General features: G+C 38.2%; 3 protein-coding genes across 3 annotated transcripts in view; all 3 read right to left on the bottom strand.

Annotated features, from left to right (window-relative positions):
* LOC111322782 (myotubularin-related protein 5) overlaps positions 1 to 2,391 on the bottom strand; it is a 36,352-nt gene extending 33,961 nt beyond the window's left edge. The window contains exons 1-2 of the mRNA XM_022925950.2: positions 2,251 to 2,391; positions 2,031 to 2,110 (exon numbers count right to left, since the gene is read on the bottom strand). Of these exons, the coding sequence (XP_022781685.2) occupies positions 2,031 to 2,110; positions 2,251 to 2,308 (138 nt within the window). The 5' untranslated portion in view covers positions 2,309 to 2,391. The remainder of the gene's footprint in view (positions 1 to 2,030; positions 2,111 to 2,250) is intronic.
* A 786-nt stretch (positions 2,392 to 3,177) lies between these two features.
* LOC111322808 (telomere length regulation protein TEL2 homolog) lies at positions 3,178 to 6,725 on the bottom strand. The gene has a single exon (XM_022925991.2). It carries the CDS (start codon positions 6,652 to 6,654, stop codon positions 4,090 to 4,092), a length of 2,565 nt encoding a protein of 854 aa, XP_022781726.1. The 5' UTR covers positions 6,655 to 6,725; the 3' UTR covers positions 3,178 to 4,089.
* A 1,278-nt stretch (positions 6,726 to 8,003) lies between these two features.
* LOC111322810 (alpha-2Da adrenergic receptor-like) lies at positions 8,004 to 11,078 on the bottom strand. The gene has a single exon (XM_022925992.2). The coding sequence runs from the start codon at positions 10,547 to 10,549 to the stop codon at positions 9,455 to 9,457; it is 1,095 nt and encodes a 364-aa protein (XP_022781727.2). The 5' UTR covers positions 10,550 to 11,078; the 3' UTR covers positions 8,004 to 9,454.
* Between the last annotated feature and the right edge of the window lie 10,167 nt (positions 11,079 to 21,245).

A 21,245-nucleotide genomic window follows, 5' to 3' on the forward strand; every position in this document is an offset into this window, starting at 1 on the left:
CACATCGATTATGATACCTGATAACCCACTCATTAATTTTCAAGCGACTCTATTTGCTACTTTATGCCACATGGTACAAAATTGCAGAGCAGTTATCATATAATAATCCTTGTTTATGTCGATATTTGTCCTTCATTTTTTTTGTCAAAAAGAAGCAAGGCCAGCAGGAAAAGTCAGCTCAACAGTTTCACTTTTTCATCTCTATTACTTTACATGGAAGAAAACAAACTCATTTTGTAGAGTCCAGTAGTAATGGCATGAAAAACTGCTCTGGAAAGTACAAAAAAGTTAACAAAATTTTCTCTCCACATGCCACACGAAAATCAAACGGAAGGTTACAAAACAAATAAACCCCCTTCTGGCTTGCTGATATGTTGGTTGATAATATCCTTGGCTGATAGATGGTCCCCAAAATTTCTCATTTTCCCTTAAAGCTTTGCATTTCTGCCAAATGTTCACTTTTCTGACAATATCTCAGTTGTGGACATTAGCAGCCAATATACCAGCCCCTTGAAGGCCTATATTTTCTACATACATCACCGTCAAAAGAATAAAACAGGTTACTGGTACAAATTTGCAAAAAATCAAAGGTGGTGTTCTAGTACATACAGCTGGGAGTCATGAAAAAAAGAGTTAACAATATACATGGCCATTCTTGTTATCATACTAATTTGGTAATTGTATTATTATCACTATTCCAAGAGACAGAAATTTTAAATGTGCTATGAAGACAAATGGCATCACAACATAGCTTAAAACCATTCAATACAAAGTAATTAAAATTTACCTCTAACAAGTAGATATTACAAGTCAGGAAAATTACATGAGTTCAGGCAAGAACATGATTTAAATTAAACAACAGGACAAAGATTAGTGCTAATTATCTATAACGTTAAAAAAAATCACATCTCAGGAGCAAAATATTATAATTTTTATTTCATCATCATTAACAGTGTCAACCAGGAAGTGAGACTTCGAGTTGCTTCTTTTCTGATTGTTTCAGCATGCCTTATCAAAAAAAAAGCCTTAGTGAAATACCTTACGGAGCAAACCACGAAGAGAAACCTAGCTCTGAATATACATATAATTTATATCACAAAAGCTACTGCCTAGTGAATTTAATCGGCACTCGAACGTTCAGTCAATCGATAGCGAAATCAACAAGCTTGTTTATATCGAGTATCAACATACAAAGAAAAATTTCAAGAATGAGTAGAGGATTTTCCCGCATCTTTAAGAGGAGAGATTAAACATACCTAACACAACATGACAAGCTACTAGGAGATTAATTAAATGCAAACAAATAGGGTAAATATTGAGCCTGCACGCTACACATCGTAAAATATTCTCAACAGGAGTACGAAGTTTAAGTGAATCTTCGATGGCTTGCAATAGAGACGGCAAACAGCGAAGACTTTAATGTATATTAGCTTTTAATATTAAGTACTATGAAGTGTATGAAAAGAAAGATATTTTAGGCTACAACTAAACGAATTTTGCGGCATCACACTGAGACGAAACCGTAATAACGTCCACATTGCTCAGGAAACACGTTTAGATGAGATTCAATCGATCTTTAGCGTAATGCCTAAAGCGAGTTTAAACAGTGTTGAGATCCGTTGCTGAAAGCGTATTAAGGTTTTCCTCCTTAAAGAAGCCCTAATTAATACCAAAGGCTTCTCTAATAACGAGATCGAAAGCCAAAAATCTTTTCTGAACTAACTGAATAAGCTGTAGTGGGTGCCAACTATGGATTCCTTCCCCGTTATAAGCCTTTACATGATCAGGAATTAAAGACCACGGGAAAGCTAATTTTATCGTTCTTCTCCTGATAATAATTTCTTCTCCAGCTTTCATTTAATTCTAAAGAAACCGATGTAAGCGTTGTAAAACAATACCCGAGGTTTACAGACTTCCCCGTGCGTCAATGTATTTCCAAAATAGAAAATTATCGCTCAAGAAATCGGAAGAAGGATCAGGCACAAATTTAGAACCTTAAACTTGCCGGCTTTCAGTAACAATAAACTCACCAATTCGAGCCCTTCTGGAAACGTTGCATCTTTACGGTCTTTACTTGGGAAACGTTGTATCACCTTTCCTTTAACTTCTCCTACAAATCAACAACGAAAAGCAAACGTTAATACTTATGTTTAATAATAAGAAACTTGGAAATTTCCAGAGGCGTGCGATGTTTGCACAAAAATCCTAGCAGCGAGACAGACTGCTGAGAGAACTCTATGTAGTTCTAACCATTCTTTGAGTCCCTGTCTATTCCAGCAACGACAAAATAATCAGCAAGACGGGACATTTCTTGAGATGGAATGTCATGTAGGCGACCATATCCATCCACCCTTTCCTTTGGACGCCATTTTGGATTGAGCTTCACGCATGCGCTGAAACCTCGATTTGAGAAGGTGTGGCAAGGAGAAAGTTTGTTTGGAAGAGGGGTTCAACGCGTGACTCATCAACGATGAATGTAGCTATTTTCATGTTAATTTTTTTTTACAACAAAGAGGTGACAAATAAATTATAAACCTGACCATTATGTCATTTCCAAATCAAGCTAATGTGAGATCTTCCCCTGAGGCCTTTAATCTCCTAAACTGCTTTCCAATGCAATGTGACATTATGCAATAGTCAGTGACACAGAAATGTAAGAAAAACATTCAAATCCTGATGAAACCCTTCTCTATCACTGCTCTATTAAAACTTTTCCTTTTCAGATGAGAAGGCACAATAGAAAGATGAAGAAACAAAATGCCAGCCATTTTCTTTTTTTTTCCCCTTCTTTATTTTCCTGATATTGGTTACTTACCAAGAAAATACCATCCACAACCATCTACAGCTCCTCTACTTTTGCCAACAGGATCATAAGATGATTTTCAAATTATAGCCTACTATCAATTTTATTAACCCTCGCTGCCCTAACAGACTAAAAACGGCTGCAAGGGAGACTGCCCTAGCATCAGTATGCATATTTCTCCATACGTTTCCTAAGGTGCTGAAAAGGAGAATTTGTTTGCCAAATCCACAGCTACTTTTGATGGTGATCATCTTGTCTAATCTTGTGACCTTCATGTTTTATCCAGGGGTGATATTATGGGATAAATTAAATGCTAGTCACTCTTGGCACCCAAAGGGTTGGATTTAAGAAAATGTAACCAACATGAAGAAACATTTTCAAAACAATAATTTTATTGAAAATCTGGAGGCAGTGGGCCTAACAAAGAGGCAGTAATCGACAAAACAAGTCTCTAGTCGCATACCATGTACTTGGACTGTTTGTAAAGTGATTTTTAACAAGAGCATGTTTTCCAACCGTGGATTAGTAGAAACTGTTTAAAATTAGTTATTCAGGTAGGTTCAATCATAGAGAGTTCTTGCAAGGTCTAGGTCCAATGTGAATCCCCATCAACCAAATTTTTGGGTCTAAGTCATAGGGTTTTGCATTTTGATATTGACAGAATTTTTTTATCATTATTTAGTACTTGCTATAAATGAAATCAATATTGTGACAGTGACGGATGGAAACAAAAGTTTTCTGAAAGCCAGGAAAAATCGAAAGATCTGGAATGTAAAATCAAAATATGTTACTGACTTTGAACTTGGCAATTACCAGTTTGCGCAAAGTATTTATGACTGAGAGAGGCAACCACCAAAGCAAGATCACCTTGGTTTATACATGTGTAGCCAAAAAAAAAAACAGTAAACTTAATTCAGTGGATGGGTAACCTATAACAGATGACATTCTACCTCAGAGAAGTAAATTAAAGTCCTCCTCTTCTCAAAACAAAGCATCCTTGATCTTTTAATATCAATTTTCCTATCATTTCTATTGAAACAGTCTAAAACAATCAGACTTTCCAACAATAACCACTCTAGTAAAAAGCAGTAGATGTTACAATTAACAATGAACAACAATGGTTATTTTGAACTTCAAAATAAAGATGAGTATATAAAAATAACCCATCCAGAACAAGGAAGTGCCTTGCTCATTGCTTAAAATGTCAAAAAGGCACAGCTCTGTGCTTCAGTCAGCAAGAACACTAATGAAGCTTTAGCTAGAAAAAATTGAACATGCAGCAATGATCAAACATGTACAACAACTTGATTTTTAAAAATTTCTTCCAACAAAACAAGAGTCTGAAAAGCTGCCCTCACACTGTCAGCATCAGTATCATTTTGGACTATTGTCTTCAACCAATCATGAAGCTCAGAGAGTTCCCCCGGGGCATCATTCATAAGAATAGAAGAAGGAACAGAAACTGCAACCATGGCCTGTGCAAAGATCAGTGCCTGACGCACAAATGATTCAGAATGATACTTCAGAGCCCAAGTGAATTCCAACAGAGCCTTGCCCATATTCCTGGCTGTGGGAGTTTCTCTAGCAGAGTACATGATTATTCCGAGAGTGTACACAAGCCTGCCCAAGACAAGTGTGTCTTCACCCAGAAGATCTAATGTGTTCACTTTGCTGTCAAAGTTCTTCATTAATGGAAAAAAGAAATATCCAGCTACACTAGCAAACTTGTTAGCCACAGGTTTGGGTTGAGGGTGGGATGGCCCCTTGGTAAACCTCTTTGTTTTACCATCAATTCTCTCTTGCACAATCTTCTGCCACTCTGGTATGGCTTGCAAACATTTATTAGATTCTGCTTGTGGGAGTGGAAACCTTCTTGGTACTTCTTTTGTTTTAGTTATTTCCACTGGTGTTGACAGCTGCTGTGCTGCATCGGCAAGAACACTTAATATGTCCATTCTCTGCTGTAAATGATAATTTGGAGCAAAAAATTCTTCTGTCAAGTAACAAGCAATCTGTTCAGGACACCTAATAAGTACAGCAACAATTGCACTGTGACGCAATTCACCAAACATATCAGTCGAAAATTGGTCCTGAAGATGAAGTAGAACTTTCACCAATTCTTCACAGACATCATCCAAGTCATCCATTTCAGCACCAACAAGTTTCTCCACATTTTTCAATGATGCTTCCATCTTTGATGAGTCTTCTGATGCTAAAAGGCCTTCAATACAATCTCGCAAATACTTTGGAGCCTTGGATTTCAAATCACTGTCATCTTCTTCCCCAAGATCATATGGCACCAAATCATCATCACCTTCACAAATCTGAGGAGAGTTTTTCTCAGCAGAGACTTTCATGGAGGAACTTTCTTCAGTTACCAGTTTATCCTTGCCTTTTATTTCAACATCAGGCTCATTTCTCTTTCCTACACTTCTCAAATTCATCCTCTCTTGTGGACCTTTAGCCAGTGATTTCAATTGTTTAGTATCACTATCTTCCATATATCCAAAGACAAGTTTCTCTCCATTGGGTTCAAGGGAACATGTAAGACATTCTGCAACTACCATGCCAAGACGTTGTACCTTTTCCAAAGGGCTCTCTAAATGACTCTGCACACCAACTAGCAACTTGTTGAGCAGTACATGCTTTTCAGATTTCCTTTCTTCAATGTTCAAATGACCAAATGAGAGAACAGTTGCACAAGTAATGTAAAAATGCTGGTCATATGTTGTGTGCTTTATTGCACTTCTATCACCCCAGATGTCAAAAAGAGTGTGCAATGTTTCCACTAGCAAATGCCTGTGCTTATATCCAGATAAATATCCCATGATATTGTAAAGCACATTCATATTGGTATAGCTTCTCATTAGAAGAAACTTAGATGTCAGCAAATATTTAAGCTTAGTATTGGTGAGCACTGAATCACCAAAAAGCTTAGAAATTAGGGACGGGTCATCTGCCATCTTAAGCAGGCCTTCTGTAACATGTTCCATGCAACCATCTGGTATCCCTGTAACCAGTCGTGCACAGATTCTATTCCAAAGTGGACTCTTCTTCAGCCACTTTTCCAATGCTGGTAACAGTATGGCAAACATTCTCTCTGCTTGCCCGACCAAGCAAATCCGACCAATCAATTCTTCAAGGAACTTGAAGGAGCAATCCTGTGACATTGTTAGGTTGTCATGTAACTTCTCCAATGCTTTGATAATTTCACATGAAACAAGGTTGAAATAAGACTCTGGGTAGAACTGAGGGCTACATTTAAATCTTAGTTTGTTCGCCACTCTCTGAGGGAGAGAAACTATCAAAGTCACAAGCTGTCCCCAAAGTTTGCTTTCAAATCCTGTTACACTGGAGTTAAGTGAACCATTTTTGGAAGGCCTGGATAAACGACATTGTTCCACAAGTATATCAACCAATCTTTCTTCACCAAAGAACTTTTCGAGCAAGGATACTATCACCTTGGCGTTTTTCAAATTGGTCGCTGGTTTAGAGAGTACATCTCCCAGAACAAGAAGACAATCGTGCGATGGACCACGAAGGAAAAACACTTCAAAACCATCTTTTCTCTGCTGTTCATTGAGGTTACTATAGAATTCAATTACTTTAGAAGATAGAATAAATTCAGAGAACCTCACAAAGTGATTGGATACGAATTCGCCCTTCAGTACAGGACGTTTGTCGAGAGAAACTTGGAAGGGAAGCAGAGTTCCCCGGAGAAATAGTTCAACCACATCATTCAATGTTTCAATCACTTCGCCCGAGTTAGAGGCATTAGCCAGCTTATTTTGACGTTCGCGGACAAATCGACGAACCTCACTTGCCAGATCTCGATCTAAATGCTGCTCCATCGTTTTCAGTTAGCTCTGTCAAGGAAAATGTGATTTTCGTCCGCCATGTGAAATTTATAACTCGCCAAGTATGCTGGGAAGGGCTTCAAAAAGACATCCCCTCCTCCCCACCCCTCCCATATCCACTTGTTTTGAGGGAGAGAGGTAACTGATTTCACCCAGAGTAGTGCAAATGAAGAAATTAATAAAAAGGTAAATGTGACGATATAGTGTTAGATCATTAGTAGTATTTATTATTGTGCATGTGCATATGTTTGGGGTTTACATATATATGCATTTGCAAGCCCTAATCCAACGGTTTTTTACATCTTGTAATCGGTCCGAAAGTAAAGAATTAATTAAATGGAGTATTTTTGTACGTATAAACTCATCGTTACAGTAAATAGATACACATGTTCTCACTGATAAATAATTTTTCTCTTACCTCTATGTCAACTCTGCAAGGCAAACACTGCAAGCTCTTGTGTTCATTTACCTGTTATATAGTAATATGCCCTCAACAAATCCTTAGTTCCCAAAGAAATAATATATTTTCATGTTCCATAAGGTTAAAATTATTATAAAAATATACACTTTTTGGGGGGAGGAGGAAGCGGGGGGCATTAACATCAGCCTTTCTTGTTTGGCAGAAACTTCATATCTTAATTAGGGACTCCAATCAGCTCTAAATCCAAATAATCAAAGTGACTGAGCTTCCAGTTAGTTTATTTTTCCTGGATTCTCTTTCTTCATTTGCAATAATGGTTTGTTGATTTTAAAGGAATTTGTTTTGGTAGTTCCATATAGGCTCCAAAAACCTGCTTTTTGGATAACAAAAATTTTTTTACAGATTGGACGTTTTCTGCGATAATTATGTAGCATGATCATCCAGTTAGAGAAGCCTTGAACAGGACTGCTTTGAGTGAAAATAAGTGAAGTTTTATCAACGTAGGCCTTTCACTCGCAAGATCTCATTATTAATTTTCCTTGCTCTGAGAATTTGTTTTTAGACCAACTTTAAATCCCATAAAATATATTTTTTTCTTTTTTTTTTTCATCACTTTTCTAAATTATAAGCCTAATATGGTACTAATATTATAAGGGGAAAATCTATCTTGTTCACTTTTGAGAGTTAATGGGTTTAAAGCAACATAATGAAAAGATGCTAAGTTCTCCTGCACCTTGCAGAATTTTAAAGGAATCAAAAGTACTTTGCTTACAAATTTGCAATCCTTTAGTACCACCTATGCTTTTCAGGCTTGATAAGTTGAAAGGTACACCATTGAACCAGTACAGCTTTAATGGAAGTTAAAATGTAACTCTCATTCAAAATCACCCTTTTTATCATAGAAATCACAAGAAAAAAGAAATTCATGCTAATATGAAACCTTTATTCACAACACACTTGTTAGTACCATAATTTTTCTTGGAGATATCACAAGAAAAATTTTAATGCATAAAAACAAAGTTGACTTGTAATATTGTAGTCAGTTCGTAATGTCTGTTTCAAAGCTAAAAAATACTTGTATAACAATCATTATAAAATACATCTAAATCTATCTTTTCTAATTATCAAAAACCATGACCAATTTTAATAACTGTACATTTGATCAAAATTTCATATATTAAGTAGTTACTATGGGTATATTTACCATCCTGCATGCTTAAGCTGATAACAATATTTTAAAACTTTCAGAAAGCAATGGGATACTTCATCCACTTCTTTGAATTTCTCTAAATTTTGAGAACAAAAGACCCAGTGAGAACAAGCTGGTCTTGGAACAAACATACCTACTCTTTAATCAAAAGGGTCACAGTTACTATATAGGTAGTTTAAAAGTTCGATGCATGTGTGAACAGCAACATAAAACCTGCACACATCTCCTGTTGATGAGTAATAATTTTGGTTCCAATTTTCAAATTAAAATATCACCTACCACACTTCTTTTGTTTAAAACCTTCCAGTATGTTGCATCACTGATGCATGTACCTGCTTTAGTATTGTCTAGTAAAAGTTACCTCATCATCCAAACACAGTGCAATCAGTTGAATACAATAAGCAACCAACACTACTGAATCATAACATTTTTTCTACTGGGCTCTTGTCTCTCTTGTTCAACTCCATAGTCACTAAATACAGAACCACAGTCCTTGTCTGTTAGGAATTTTCACTTGTTCAAACCAGACTGGAATAATAATTTATGATTTCTCTGTTACTTTAAAACTCAGTCAAAATTGTATGCAGTATGATCAATGATTGAAACAGATTTGGTTTTAACTACTTGCAGTTCTATCTGTTTGACTGGAAAGATTAAATCAATCTATGAAAAATATATAATTTGGATATATCAACAAAGTTGAAATGGTAAATTGGCCACCGTAATGATTACAAAAGCTGACGTTTCGAGCGTTAGCCCTTCGTCGGAGCGAATGACGAAGGGCTAACGCTCGAAACGTCAGCTTTTGTAATCATTACGGTGGCCAATTTACCATTTCAACTTTGTTGATATATCCAAATTATTTCGTTACTCCCACCGACGCAGCCCCAGACAGTTTCTTTCGAAACTATCAGCCTTTATTCATATGAAAAATATATGGTATTTTTTTTACAATCAAACTGTCACTCACTCTTGATAGGAAGGAGTTTGACTCATTCCTTGAGCCATTTTCAGTGCTTCTATCCTAACAGCTGATATAATGTAATTCTTTAAGGTCACAAAAAGTGTCTTCACAGAGTAAAGTTGAGATAAAAGAATGGAGAGACAAATATCATCACTGAAAGGGACAAATCCAATTGTTTCCTTGAGTATGGATCTCATACTCATGATGCAGCAAAGTTTTTGGAGTGTTTTCTGTACATCATTGATGGTTTCACTCTGTTAGGCTCGCCCAGGCGATACTTTCTCATGTCTTTCTTCTTTTGATAACAGGCATATGGACACAGCATATCTATGAAAACCTCTCTAAACTCCTTACTCCAATAACTCAGCAACAGAGCAAATGATGGGGGGAAGCAATAAGTCATGATCTCTGTCAAACCATCGGCAACTTCATGGATGCCTGCTGTATTGCTGTTGGCAAGAAGAAGAAATACACATCTCGGAATCCAAAATATTACAAAACTCAGAGTAATTCGAACCACAATCTTGGACCAGGTCGTTTCTTTGGCGATCGATGGAAAATCAGCATAGTCCAAGTTTTTAATCTGTCTACCGCGTACATCCACTGTGTGAGTATGGCTTACAGCTGTTTTCATAACTTGACACTGTAAAATCAACATGAAGATTACCGGAGTCAGAACTTCAATGCCGACGAAAGTGTAAACGTAAGCTGTGGTGTAGGTTTTACCCAACTTACAGTTCAAGGATTTTTCGACATCGACGTCGAAATTGGCAAACAGAAACGACACCAGCACGGCGATACTCCAACAAAGAACGATGAGGCAAAACGTACGGCTACTGGTCATGAAGTTCTGATACCACTTGTACCGGGAGATTGAGAAGTACCGATCCAAACTCAAAGCTGCCAGGGTGTAGACAGTCACAGTACAAAACAGTACAAAAAAGCTGCCATATGTTTCACACAATACTGGTTCGTTCAGCCATGTGTTTTTGTCTACAAAGCTCAGGACTCGAAGTGGCATTACAACACCAGCCATGAGCAAATTTGCGAAAGAAAGGCTTGTGATGTACAAATGAGTGCGGAAACGAAGGATCCTGCTTCTGATGATGGCGGCCAGGATCAAAAGATTACCGAAAACCGTAAACAAAATCAAAATTGCAAACGCTATGGCGTTAATTGCATCTCCTACATTCATAACTGAACGTCGTAGTTCCTCTCCATTGCTAACAGTTGACCTCACTATGTCTTTCGTAGAAGACATCGTCGATGAAATGGTTGGTTCGAGTGGTGCCATGAAGTTTGCCGCCCTTCAGACAGCTGTTTTCGGTCGCTTCAGTCTGCTTGCATCATAAGTCTGTTCAACAAAGGCCGCTTTAAATATCGCCAAAGGTTTCCAGAAAAAAACGACTAAGACTGAGCAACTTCTTTAACCACAACAAAGAGACTACTGTGTTACTTAAAACATGCAAGTACGCTTCGTTCAGTCTCCAACTCTCCTTCACTTGATACTTGGAAGATAATATGAGACGCTTCGTTCTCAAACTTGCATCCCGCATTTCCATAGTTACGGCGCAGTGAATGGCTTAAGATAAATAATGGTTCTTTGTTCTTGTGAATTCACTCGTAACAAAAGCTAATTATTAACTTTAGATTCCTCTTAACCAGGGTGCTTGACTTGATTGGCGTAGTGTTTGAGTTGTATTCGAGCAATAAATAATACTATCTTGCCTCCTTCAAAAAAATCACACCCTTTGGGCATGTCACGCAACAACCTTCTTTAACACATGCTATGTGACAAACCCTACACCTGACCACAGCTGCATTAAAACTATCAGGTCTCCAAACTGTCGTCTGTTCCTTTCTCTTGTATGCTTTCCTTTCTGTCTCCTGTTCAGTTATTTATAGGTATTATCAAAGCAAAGAGAACGAAAACAATAGAGTTTTGTCTAGGGTAAAGAATTTGAGGGTTGCTAGGTATGTGGTATTCACGGTTACGTGATTAAGTGGGATTCAATGAAGTTTCTTTCAAAGACTAATTAGTAATTATTTTAAAATTATAAAAAATCCATACGTGAAAAATGAAGTTTTAGTACCAAGTCATAAATTAAATGCAAGTAATTTTAAGGGGTTGGCAATGAATCATCTCTTCATAGATGTTTAAATGTTTAGGGATAGAGTTTAGGTTTAGTCTTATGACTCTCATAGGAGACGGCCACTTAAAAGGAGAAGTCCTCTGCTTTCATACCTAATACAACCCGGCTATGAGAGGACAATCTCGAGCCCAGGTAACATCATCCTATAACTGAGACAACTTCAGTTCCTTCAAAAATATATCTGCGCGGCACATGCGTATTGGATATATATGAATGAAGTTAATTCAGTAGACTCCAAACTGAATGGCATAACATCAATTCTGATTTCAACCCAATACTAGTTTTACTCTAAAAACCGAGAAATAGTCGTCCCCTTTCCTGTAGCAATAAGGAAAATATGAAAAATACGGGTTGTGAACGCTTACATCCATTCAAAATGTCAGGTTCTAAACCACGTCATCATATCCGGTTACAAGAAAAAAAAAAAAAATGTTTGTACGGAAAACTCAGAAAAATTTGAGGTCTATAGTGTACGGTGGCTGGTTAGGGCCATAACAGAAACACAATTTTTTTTTTTTAGGGATTGATTTAAATTAAGTTACCAAATTAAAAGTAGCCCTGTTTTGAATCACTTATAAATAACTGCTGCACAGCATTTCATTTGACTTCTACTTATCTACATTGCACTACCAACTGTAAATTTCCCCTTCCACTTAATTGTAAATTTCCACTTATAACTGTAAATTTCTACTTATATCTGTAAATTTCCACTTATAACTGTAAATTTCTACTTATATCTGTAAATTTCCACTTATAACTGCAAATTTCCACTTATAATTGTAAATTTCCACTTATAACTGTAAATTTCTACTTACAACTGTAGATTTCTAGTTAAAACTGTAAATTTCTCTTTAAAAGCCATGAATTGAAACTTTTTACATACCTGACGATTGGGTACTAAGGGGGGGGGGGAGAAGGAAGCAATCGCTTGAGCTATGACGGTCTGGATGTTATTCCTTTCGGTTCTTTCAGCAATAAGTTTACCTGCAGAAAGTGTTCTTCCACCCTATCTTCCCGCTTTACGTAGAGGTCAATGGAGCAGAAATCTGCTAATACAAGAGTACTTTAATCTAGGATTTGGCCACACCGAAATTCTCGCGTTTCTTTGCATCGTTCATGGCATTAGGCTTAGCCTTCGTCATCTCAAAAGAATTCTCTGTAGAATTGGATTGGGAAGAAGAGGAACGAGCAGTAATCCCCACGACTTGATTTTAGCAGTAGAGCAAGAATCGCAGTGGTAGCTTGTTAGGCTACCGTCAGATGCATCAAAGAATTACTTTAGACTATGGTATGATAGTGGATAGGGAAACGATTCGTCGAATCCTTGTTGTACTTCATCCTAACGGAATTCGTGAACGAGCTCGTCACAAGTTACGAAGACGACAATACCCATCAAAAGGTCCAAATTATATATGGCACATTGATGGCTACGATAAGCTTAAGCCATTTGGGTTTTGCATACAAGGAGCGATAGATGGCTACAGCCGCCGTATCCTATTGCTTGAGGTTGGTTCCTCAAACAATGATCCTCGTATAATTGCTACCTTCTGTCATGATTGTGTCAAACAACTGGGAGGGGCCCCTCACATATGTCGTGCCGATGCGGGTACTGAGAATGTTAGTGTTGCTGCGATGCAGAAGTTCCTAAGGCGTCATGTTCAAGACGAATTTGGAGGGGGAAGAATTTCTTATACAGGCGTTCTGTTGCAAACCAAAGAATCGAAGGATTCGCATTCCATCGAGTGAGAACTTATCAAGTTATAAACATTAAGGTGCTGAGACTGCGACTGAGATCATTTTTAAAACGTGATATGTAATTAACGAGGCTAGGATGATATATGACGTGATGTAATTTGGTCTGATATATATTTGTATGCAAAAAAAGGTCGTTCTGCCTTTACCTCAGTTATATTACTATTGCTTGGGATATCAACTTTTCACATTTTTTTAGAGAATGGTATATTTATACCTAGAAGAAAGTTGTAGACTATTCTCCAAATCGCGTAAACCCAGGTTGCTGTTATCGGCTTTCTTTTTATAATCAAGAGGTGATCTTACATGATTCATCTTCTGCTGAATCGTTTAAAACAAGGAATTGCACAAGAAACTGCGACCGAGACTCCTTCAATCGGTTAACTCTCGTTACTGACACAATCTGGGAAGAAGTGATAAAAGGGTCAGGTTGGATAGGCTGGATACTGGTAGTAGCTCTGAGTTCTGAGAGAAACTATTAAAGTAACAGCTCTTCTGACCAAAAACACAAATACACAAGCCATTTACAGAATAAATCTGAAAGTAGTTTAGGAATATTGTCAGTAATAATTGAATAAGGGTGATAAAGACTCTTTCAGTGGAGCAGCATACCGTCCATACATGTGAAAGTGTCTGTATTAAAGAAATTGCATGCGTTCCCATAACTGCAACAAATCGTTAAAAAATAATTTTAGCTATATCAAACTAACTCTCGCACTTTCCCTGTTTTACGATGCAGGCATTATGTGCTTCACCTTACGTGCTACATACAGAGATTCTTATCAATCGATCATTTGGAAAATATCACGCGATTACTCCCCAAATCTGATGTAAACAATCTGATGTAAACCTACAATTTTGGAACAGTAACAAAACGTACATTGTATAAATTTGTTTTCAAACTGAATGCTGCCATTAGGAGGCATGAGAACGTAACACAACCAACCTAACTGAGTGCTTTCTAATCTCCCAAAACAGAAGAGAAATGCAAATGTTGGCTTCAACAAAATGGGATCCAACTTCATGGCCTACATACCTACGTCCATGCAAACAACAAATACAAATTAAAAGTATCGAGCACACTGTAAAGATGTACATTATTTGAACTGTGAAGCAACAGGAACTAAAATAGAAATGTTCCAATTATGAAATGTTGACGGTACAAAAGTCAGGTCCAAATGTTCTACTTGTGATTGACGCCTACAGCTCGGAATCACTACTGTCAAGTAAGTCGGTTGCCACTAGTCATTGAGATCCCAGATACTACAGTCTCGAAGGTAAAATTCCAGGTTGTTTCGTATCTGTGAATATGACTGATAGCTTCTGGGTAGAGTTAATCTGCGGAAACAAGTGTACGATTTCGGGCGAATAGCTACAAGTGGTATGACCTTTGTACGCATTGAAATGCCATGATCAGGCAATAACACATCTGTAGCAGAGCAGGAGCAGAGAAATTTTGAAAGAATTTCGTTGCTTGATCCTTTGAGATAGCGTTCCAACCAGCGAAAGATTTGATCCTCTTTTGGATTTTCCGGGATGCACTCCAAGATTGCAATAATTCAGGCTGCGGTTGGCCTGGATAACACAAGAAAGGTATTGTTACAAACTCAGCGGTTGCTACGGACAGTACCCAGTACCAGAGCCTTGATGTTATCTGCAGAAGGTAACTAGCGTACGCTTTAGTCTTCGAGTAGGTGAATAATCTCTCCTGTGGGAATGGTCCGTCACCTTTTAATGCCCTTGATAGACACTCTCTCTCCCTTGGTGGTAGAAGCCGCAGAAAAGACTCAATCTTGCACTCGTCGGTTGCGCGGCCGAAAAAAGTGTGCTGCACTGATGCCTGGGACACCTTTACTGGGAACATACCGCAAAGCACAAATTGACGTGTCAAAATTCTACCAACGCTCACATAGCCTTCCTGGTTGAGATTTGGGAGAAGTGGAATTGAGTGCTCGCTAGCTATCGCCATCACTTTCAGACAAGAAACTGTGCCAAAGCAAAGAATAAACCTCTCGCAAAACACCATCTCCTGATGCTTCTGCCCCCTCTAGGCCAACTATAACGTTTTTTTCAAGGATGTTGGGATCTTTACATATGGAAATAAGGTCCTGAACAATGTTTTCCTATTGACAATGACATGCACGCTTCCATTCAGAGCACGCAGTGCCTCTTCCCGCTTTTCTTGTACCTTGGTGTAGTTCTCATTAACAATTCTCCTTCATAGTGATCTGCAACCAAGCACTCGTCACCTAACACAAGGGAATCTGGAGGTGTACTTGCCAATTGCACTTGAATACCATGGTACAAACCTTCGGGTTTCCTGAAAAAAAGAAAGAAAACGAAAACGCCCAGTTTAAACTAATGGTCGGTCATGGGTCTTTAATATTTTGCTGGTAAAAAATATTCTCTCAAAAAAAGCAACATGCCTGTCAATACATACCTCTGCTCACTGCCATACCCTTTGAACGTAACGTCAGAGTCCTCCAACGATAATTTTGACTCGTCCGTAACTTGTATGTAAAGGGTGCAGTTACTAACGGGGTCACACGGTATCGCCACGACTTCGGGCGAGGAACACAGTTTAAAGTTCTCTGGCTCTTTAGCCAGCGAGCCGATCCAGTCGTAGACAGGCAACATTTTGTCATTGCTGGAAAAGTAGCGCACAAGTTTTCCAATGGTCACATGATGAACCGCTATCCCTATACGTGGGGCTCCTACCGCCGGTTCAGCAGGTACTCTCGAGGACCTGGATGATCTTACGGCTTCCAATCGTGCAGTTTCTCTCTCGTGTTTCTCCCTTTCTTGATCTTGCTGAATCAAAAGATCTTTCTTTTCCTCCTCTTTCTGCCGGTCAATCTCGATAGATTGCTGCAAGGATTCTTCTTGTTCTTGCAACAACTCAGGGGCGGATCCAGGATTTTTTTGAGGAGGGGGTGCACCACTAAAGAATGGTGTAACTGACTAGTGACCGGACGTAAACAAATTGTAATAGCAGAATACCACTTGCATTAGAAAGCCGCAGGTCATCTTGTGGTGGGGGGAGGGGGGGGGGGGTGCGCACCCCCTGCACCTTCCTTGTATCTCCGCCCCTGCAACTGTTGGCATTCTTCGGATGTATCGAGAAGTGAATGGCCTAACCATGCTAAGTCAGCACTATTGTAACAAGGAAAGTCATCAGGAACAGAATTGGAGGATGCATCTTCCAGTTTAAATGCATCTTCATCCAGGTTTGCATACCTCATAAGGCATGCCTTGCCCCTGTCTTGCTGACGCTTCTCAGACTTTGATGACTCCACAAACTCAAATGTTGGTGAATTGAGATTGGCGTCATTATCATCACAGGCCACATCAGAGAGAGTAAAGAGAGATGAAGGCTTTGATGTTAAATACAACCTTGCCAAGGTCAGTTTGTGTTTTTCGATATACTTCTGGACAGTGATGTCATCTGTGGTTTCTCCATCTTCAATAAATTCTTAAATAGGCTCCGCTTTAAAATTGGCAAGAACAAAGATCATTTCCTTTTCTTCTTCGTGGGTGGAAGGACCCCCTGGGAAGAAGAGCTTTCGGGCTTCTGCTATAAGGTCTCCTTTGGTAGAATGACCTGGTACATCAATCGTACGGGTTCCACCTCCGGCACTGGTTAGTAGTACCGTCAGAAACCTTTTCTCTTTTGTAAAACAGTGCATCCAACAAAGAGTGATCTTTCTTTTCTTTACACTCTCTTTCTTTATTGTATTCTGTGCTCCGGAGATATTATTCCCGGAATGGCTATTACTATTGGCTGTCTTTGTTTTCCTAGACTTCGCTTTCTCTCTGCCTTTTGATATCGTGCACTACATGTAAAATTTACTGCAACTTACCTCTTCCATTCCCCTTGCGCCTTCCCCCACCTTGTCGACTACACTCCACTACACGTGAACGAAAGCACGTGACTGCCTTTCGATTGATGCTTGCTTTACGGTTATAAGTGTCAATTTACAATCACCACTCTAAATTTATAGTTATTACTGTAAATTTACAGTTAAAAGTGTAAATCTACAGTTACAAGAGTAAATTTATAGTTATAACTGTAAATTTACGGTTACGAGTGTAAATTACAGTTATAAGTGTGAAGTTCTCAAAAAAGAAACGAAAACTTTGAGTTTAAATTTACAAGACATGTTTCGACATTCTCATGTCATCTTCAGTTGAAAATGAGCTTTTAACGGTTGTACATTTGAATCTATATTAAGGTACGTAACAAATTACGTGTCAGGGCTTATGTTACAATTTGAATATTAAATACGCGAAAAATGTAAATAGCGCGCGCTTGACTAGATCAAAAAAAAAGATAATAATAATAATAAGAAGAAAAGACCAAGTAACAACATAATTAAAAGGAAAGAGACAATTCTAGATGCTTTAATTGCTGATTAAAAATGGGTTTTTCCCTCTTAATATGGAATGCCTCTTTGATCTTAATTTGGTATTTTGAAGCGGCAGAATCTAAGATCATGAAACATTCAGTATCACAAGAGTCAAGACAAGCCCTTGATGATTGCAGGTGTTTGTAAATATGCGAAGTTTTATCCGACAAGAGGTGCTCACGAAGTCGTGTACAAATGTGGCGAGAGTGGTCTCACCAATATCACTGACATTACGGCCAGCACACGAAAATTTATAAACGACACGTGAACGTAGACCTAGCGGTACTGAAACTTTCACATTAAACCTGTTTCTGAGTTTAAACGCACTGAAGACTAACTTAACATCTAAATCAGCTCTACAATAACGTTTGAGTAGTTGTCTTAACTTAGTCTAAGCGATGTTTGAAAACCGACCAACATAGGGAAGTTTCGCAGTAAAGCACTATTTGAGCAATAGTGAAAATCAGACCTGAAAAAAATTTCAGGCCTGTACGGGATTCGAACCACTGACCTCTGCGATACTAGTGCAGCGCTCTACCAATTGAGCTAACAAGCCAACTGGGAGCAGGCCATCAAATTAATTCGATATAAACCCGTGGATGATAAATCAAACAACAACAAACATATGAAACATATGTGTGAACTGCGGTTATGAGACGTATATGAGAACGATCCTTCTCATATACGTTCTCATATACGTTCCTTCTCAGGATCGTTCTCATATACGTCTCATAACCGCAGTTCACACATATGTTTCATATGTTTGTTGTTGTTTGATTTATCATCCACGGGTTTATATCGAATTAATTTGATGGCCTGCTCCCAGTTGGCTTGTTAGCTCAATTGGTAGAGCGCTGCACTAGTATCGCAGAGGTCAGTGGTTCGAATCCCGTACAGGCCTGAAATTTTTTTCAGGTCTGATTTTCACTATTGCTCAAATAGTGCTTTACTGCGAAGGATCGTTCTCATATACGTCTCATAACCGCAGTTCACACATATGTTTCATATGTTTGTTGTTGATAGGGAAGTTTATAATAGTGCGAAGAAGGTTTACCGGAGTTAGAAGAGGCGTTCTGCCCAGTAGGAGAAGGATTATTTTTCTTAGCTAGATACCTGTAAATGATCTAGTCTAGGTCCCAAGATGGAAAAAAATTTTTCCGTAGCAAGAAAATAAGTTTCTTGACATCCAAATGAAAACCAACCCAGGAATTATTGATCTTATATACTCTGTCAATCAATGTTCTGACTAAACCTAATTTGTAAATCAAAGGGGCGAACCTGAAATAATTAGTAAGAAGACCAGTAAACGTCTTCTTGCGATTACACTAGTGACGATGGATGTATGACTGTTGTCTAACAATATGTCTAGAAACGATAATTTCTTACCAATTTCCCTTTCCATTGTGAAACGAATACTAAGGTGACTGGCGTTGATATAATCAAAGAACACGAGCGCGTCCTCCTCGCTATTGAACAAACAAAAGGTGTCATCAACAACAGAACTTCAGAGAATGAATAGTTATCTAGCCAGTTTTTTTCATGATGTCCCATAAAGAGGTTTGCAAGTACTGGAGCAAGTGGGAACCCCATGGCAACCCCATCTATTTGATCATAAAACACACCCTTAAACAAGAAACCAGTCTCAGCTGTTGCGAAGGTAAAAAGCGTTTTTAGGTCAGCGGCGTTTATCTACCTTGATAAATGTATCTGATCGCCAGATCAATGCATTCATCAAGAGGTATACTAGTAAACAAACTCTCAACATCGAAAGATACCATGAACTTCCCTGAGGTTGATAACTGGTTGATTTCATGTACAAAAGAAAACGTGTCGCGGACGTTGTATTCACGTGGGACATGTGGCTCTAGAAGATTACAAAGGAACTTAGATAAATTGTAATTGTAGGTACCTATTAAAGATACTATGGGTCGAAAAGGAGGTGTTTCATTAGGTTGCCGAGCCTTGTGCATTTTAGGTAACCCATAAAACCTGGCTGGTTGAGAACCAACTGGATAGATTCTCTCATAGGTATCTTTGTCTAAGTGGCCTTATTTTTAAGCGCTCTTAAAAACGTAATTTACCCTACCTTTGTAATGTAGGATCGCTATTTAACCTTAAACTTAGAAGTGTCACTGATAATGGAAAAAATACCCTGTTCGTAGGCTTTCCTGTCCAAGACAACTAAGCCATTTCCTTTGTCAGGCTTCAGTATTACAATGTCCTCGTTCTTCCTCAAATCCTTTAGTATCCTACATTTCTTTAAGTCCGCTGCAGAAGGTTGGTGTGAAGAAACGTACGAATGGGCAAGATGAGAAAGGTCTGCGATCAGTTTTCCCTTTAGCTTCCTGTCGAGTAGATTTCTGACCATGATGCGATTAATCAGCTTAAAACAAGAAAAGACATCTGTTTTGCTAATGGTCGGAGTACAAATAGAATGTGAAGGACCATATTTAAGTATTTCCAGTTGTTCGGACGTGAGATTGTGCGACGAGAGGTTGGTGACTGTCTCCATTGAAGCAAACGGTAGAACGACGTTTCGCGTTAAGCTTTTAAGTTTCTTCTCGTGGGTGGCGATAACACGTTTCACAGCCTTCTTGACATTATATTTAATAGTTCCATGGAGGATGTATCCATCGATGTTGCTGACAATGCCATAGATATGCACCGCTAATCTGTCTTTTACTATGGTTAACTTACAGAGTTCCTTTTACATTTTTGGCGCATTTAATATTCAAATTGTAACGTAAGCCCTGACACGTAATTTGTAAATGTACAACCGTTAAAAGCTCATTTGCAACTGAAGATGACATGAGAATGTCGAAACACGTCTTGTAAATTTAAACTCAAAGTTGTCGTTTCTTTTTTGAGAGTTATTGTCACTCTGCTGTCTTTACATCCTTAAGTGTAGTTACAGTTATAAGTGTAAATTTACAGTTGCAAGTGTAAATTTTCACGAATAAGTAGGGGTATGTGTAAATTTACAGTTAAAAGTGGAAATTTACCCTCATAACTGAAAATCTATAGTTATAAGAGGAAATTTACAGAATATAAGTAGAAATTTACAATTATAAGTGGAAATTTACGGTTATAAGTGCAAGTTAACAGTAATAAGTGGAAATTTACAGTTGGTAGTACAATGTAGATAAGTAGAAGTCAATTGAAATGCTGTGCAGCAGCTATTTATAAGTGTTTCGAAACAGGATTACTTTTAATTTGGTAACTTAATTTAAATCAATCCCTAAAAGAATTGTGTTTCTGTTATGGCCCTAACCAGCCACCGTAAGTTATACTTACCCTATGTTTTGAGTCTTCGCGAACTTTGTCAGAAATTCCTTAAAGAAAGACAGATTCACTCCGTTGTCTACACTTTCCGCCATCCCGTAAGACTGATTTGCAATAAATACCATGGCAGATCCACCCCTCTCACTGGTAAAAACGATCATTAACATGGCTTTCTTAAACTCTCCTTTATTTCGAAGACTCCAGGGTGTGTCATGAAGAAAGTTCCTATCCACAACTGGGGCCCAGAAGAATGTGTGGGATTATTTGAATATTATGGCCTTCAACCATCGCATCAGACGGGTTCATTGACCTACTAGGACTAAGGGTCTTCAAAAATAAACAGAAAAAATATTGCCTGCAGTGCAGGCGTCTTAGTAGGAAGAATTTAGGTTATAAG

Source organism: Stylophora pistillata, chromosome 10 (assembly GCF_964205215.1).
Source record: "Stylophora pistillata chromosome 10, jaStyPist1.2, whole genome shotgun sequence".
NCBI classification, from domain to species: domain Eukaryota; kingdom Metazoa; phylum Cnidaria; class Anthozoa; order Scleractinia; family Pocilloporidae; genus Stylophora; species Stylophora pistillata.